Source organism: Acanthisitta chloris, unplaced genomic scaffold, assembly GCF_000695815.1.
Source record: "Acanthisitta chloris isolate BGI_N310 unplaced genomic scaffold, ASM69581v1 scaffold18723, whole genome shotgun sequence".
Taxonomy (NCBI): domain Eukaryota; kingdom Metazoa; phylum Chordata; class Aves; order Passeriformes; family Acanthisittidae; genus Acanthisitta; species Acanthisitta chloris.
This window is the reverse complement of record NW_008664468.1, coordinates 23503-27247: the sequence shown is the minus strand read 5'-3', so window position 1 is coordinate 27247 and position 3745 is coordinate 23503. Positions and strand designations below refer to the sequence as shown.

Below are 3745 nucleotides of genomic sequence, written 5' to 3'. Positions count from 1 at the left end.
GTGGATTATGATCAAAATTAACATGTCAAAAATTAAGTTTACGATAAATAAACTTTGGAAAAATTTATACAAGGCCGTAAATAAATAATTTGAACTTCAGTCTCCTTGAAAAGCAAAACAATAGGTCACACAACAATGTCATCCTAGCTAAACAATACACTCTTGCTATATTTTATTGCATAATAATCTCAGAGTAACATCTTAAGTAAAATATGTAAAGAAACAAAACCATTAGATTTACTTTCTTTAATATGGAACAACCAGTTTGTCCTTTGTACATAATCCAATTTAAAGATAATATAATTAGCACTTCCAGCATTAACAGTCTGTATTTACAGTGGGTGAGGTGGGGCACATAGTCTAAGTAGTATTCAAATCTGTATGAAACAAATCAAAATACGAAGATTTACAGTAGTAGGCTCAAAATCCAAGACTTCTCCATTGATGGAATGCAACTTAAAAGGCTTTATTGCCTTCATTCCTTGTGAGGGTTCTTGAAATGGGGATTTAAACCTCTGAACTCTTCAGTAATGCCTTCATTATCTGTACATGGCGTTCAAAATAATTCCAATGCTTCTGTTTTTCACTTGCTTGTGGAGCAGTCTGGAATCCAACAGGAGGATAACACGGAAGTTTACTATATACTCCTAATTTCATATTCCTGAATACACAACGGTTGGAAGTAGGTGATGTCAGTCCATTCCAAGGGTTATGTACACAAAGCTTAGAAAATGTTCTTCGCTCTTGCATAAAATGTGTACACAGTATCAGTGAGTGGGGACTTCAAAGTTCTCAGGGGTTGCTGCTGGCATGGACCTTTGTTGATTGAAAATAAAACACCTTGCACTCTATTGTTCTGGCAGCAGCTTACAAGTTAATCATCAATCCCTGGTGTTTCACCCTGTTGTATTCTAGAGGCTATTCTAATGGCTTCTTCCAGAGACTGCTGTTCTCCAAGCTGAAACAAATGCATTCAAACACAAATACATCCAAAATGTTACACCAGGGCAATAAATGCATTTAAAAAGATGTGACAGCAAAGGTCAAGGCATCAAACAATATTTCAGCACAAACAAGCATGATGAGTATTGTCACACCTCTCCTGGGTCACAGATATCAGCAGCTATCTAATCAGCATGGCCATTCTGATAGCTGCTGATAGGAGACTGAACTGAGTTTCTGTGTACATACCAAGTATGTTGGGCTCAGAGAGCTGCTGCCTGGCAAACCCTTTGTGATACCACAGAGCTGAGACAGGGATTTCCTAAGGCTTGGTGGATGCTGAATTACATTTTAACACTGGCAAAGCAAACCAGCATCTTCATTTTAACAGAAACTCAGCTCTTTGGAGCACCATGTGACATTAAGTGATAGAAGAAGTGTGTAGAGATTGCAGAATCCTGACTGGGTGGAACTGCTGTCCTGATGGCACTGTTTGATTCCACAGTAGTTGAGAGAGGAACTTACCCTGTAGTTGCAACTACAAAGCCACCAATGTCTGCAGCACTGGCAGAAGTAACACAACCAGCCCTGAATAATGACAGCTGGACATGGTACTGGGAAGGAATCCATGGAATTTTATAACATGTGTGTACAACCTGAGTCTCACAAAAAAAACATATAGGTGGCAATTACCGATTGGCTAGGGAGAAACAGCTATGAGTGTGAAAAGTGAAACCAGATAATGTGACCTAACGGGACATTTTAAGTATCACTTGTTATTTTCAGTCGCTGCTATCCCATTCTGGAGCCACTCACATCAGGACTTCTGTTGTCAGCTCATTAGGACTCCAGTCTGACTGTCAGGCTACTGGCTTTGCCAGTCTTTAGAAACTGAATGGATTCATTCATTCATATCAAACTACAAAAGAAAAACCAATCATAACCTCAGGAATAATCAATAATATCCTAAATCTGAATTATTGCCATCTGAAGTTCAATTAATGCAAAGACCCTTCACCTAAAGCTCCATGGCTGGCTGCAGAAGAGGGGTAAGTGCTCAGAGTGCCTGTTTTGCTTTCATTCAAAGGGCACTGAGGATTGCTGAGGCTGCAGACTACTTTTTTCTTCCCCTCATGCTAACAGCTGCATTCTGATATGGTTTCTCTCACAAGCAGTTTGGACTACTGCTCACCTAGCTCAAAAAGAAGAGTTTAGAATTCAAAGCTTCTTGCCTTTCATTGCTCTTCACGCGGCATCTCACTTGGTATTTTCCATTAACAAAGGGGAAAATAACAAATCCTATTTCTGCTTGAAGATTGTAACACTATCCCTTTCAATCTGAGCTCTCAGGAGCTCTTTCATACTTGGAAGTTACCATTTCATTACAGTGCTTGAACAATGTGAGGAACTATTTACAGAGACCACTGCTTGTGCTGTGCTGGTCTGGCACACACACAGGTCCCTATTGCCAGAGGTTTGATTATTAATCTTTCTATAGAACTGTTTGCACTTTTTCACTATTAGCATTTCAAGGTTCAAACAACAAATTCACTCATTTTATAAGCAATTTACCCTTGAAAGTTTGTCCTTGTCTGTGTCAGCCCCATACATAAAGCTGAAGGATGAATGAAAGCACTTCACCACTGAAACCTGTGACTCCATGAACGATTCAGTTAACCTGAAGTCTGGCTCTCTCCCAGCCTTGGAAGTTTTACAAGTAGATTTGGAAAACCAGGTGCTGCTTCTTCCTCTTCCTAACCCTATGCACAGGTTATGAGAACATAGGGTTGTGAACTGTTTTTCTGGGGGAAGCCAAGCTTGTTTGAATCCTTTCGTTACATGACTAGATGCTTCTAGCTCTACAAGTCAGGAACACTCCAGAAACACTTATCCCCATCTTACCTGGACTGCGATTTGTGTCCCATTGGATGTAGCCAACAACGTAACAGGTCTAGTTTCTGCAGTCACTAAGTGGTGCCCGTGCTGCTGATGTCCCATTTCTGATGAGGCGCTGTGAAATGCTGCTAAGTCTTGAGCCACAATAGCAACCTTCAAGGGCAAAGGAAAAGAATCATCTGAATGACAGATCTGTTACCATCTGTTACCTCACACAACCACTGTCTGCACAGTTAAGCTGAAAGCTGTGACTGTTCATGAGCATAATTTTGTTGTGCAAAAGATGGAGTTTTAAGAAAGCTGCCATAACTGTGCTCTTGGAGCTACCTGCTAGCTCTGAAACATCCTCAGGCCTGTGGAAGTTCAGTCACAGTGCCTGTAGGCCTGTGATTACTTGCACATGTAGAGCACAGTGATTATTAAGCATCTTCATCTTCATGTGGTGCATTTTAGAGCAGTGGAATGCACTTAAAGATTGTCATTATAGTTCTACTAAAAGGTTAGCTATTGTATTTGTATATTAAAAACAAACCCACAGATCTATGTTTACACAAATGTTACCTATGTGCCAAACAAATTACAGTCCCATAACATTAAGCAACAAAAGTACAGTTCATAGTGAATTCTATTCTTAGCTCTGCCACTCAATTCCTGTGTGACTCTGGGGAAAGTGTTTGGCATTTCTAGGTTTTATGTTGCATACACCTAACTGAGTTACCAGACTGGCACCTCAGAATTGTTTCCTGGTGCCCAATTATTTTTAGAACACCCTGCCATGTGTTGCTGCATAGCTCTGAAGCAGAACACACCACACACTCAGAGGGGAACGCTACGGCTAAGCGCTGCAAATGGCCTGACTTGGACAGATCCCATGAACAGCAGCACTGGCTCAGGGCCGGGCCCATTC

At 40.8% G+C, this 3745-nt stretch overlaps 1 protein-coding gene across 3 annotated transcripts in view; it reads right to left on the bottom strand.

The window, feature by feature from the left end:
• Positions 1-231: 231 nt before the first annotated feature.
• The window catches only part of ZNF143 (zinc finger protein 143), a 23610-nt gene continuing 20096 nt past the window's right edge, over positions 232-3745 (bottom strand). For all 3 annotated transcript variants that reach the window (XM_009071370.1, XM_009071369.1, XM_009071372.1), the window contains 2 exons: positions 2845-2991; positions 232-958 (listed from right to left, as the gene is read on the bottom strand). In XM_009071370.1, coding sequence (XP_009069618.1) covers positions 875-958; positions 2845-2991 — 231 coding nt within the window. In that variant the 3' untranslated portion in view covers positions 232-874. The remainder of the gene's footprint in view (positions 959-2844; positions 2992-3745) is intronic.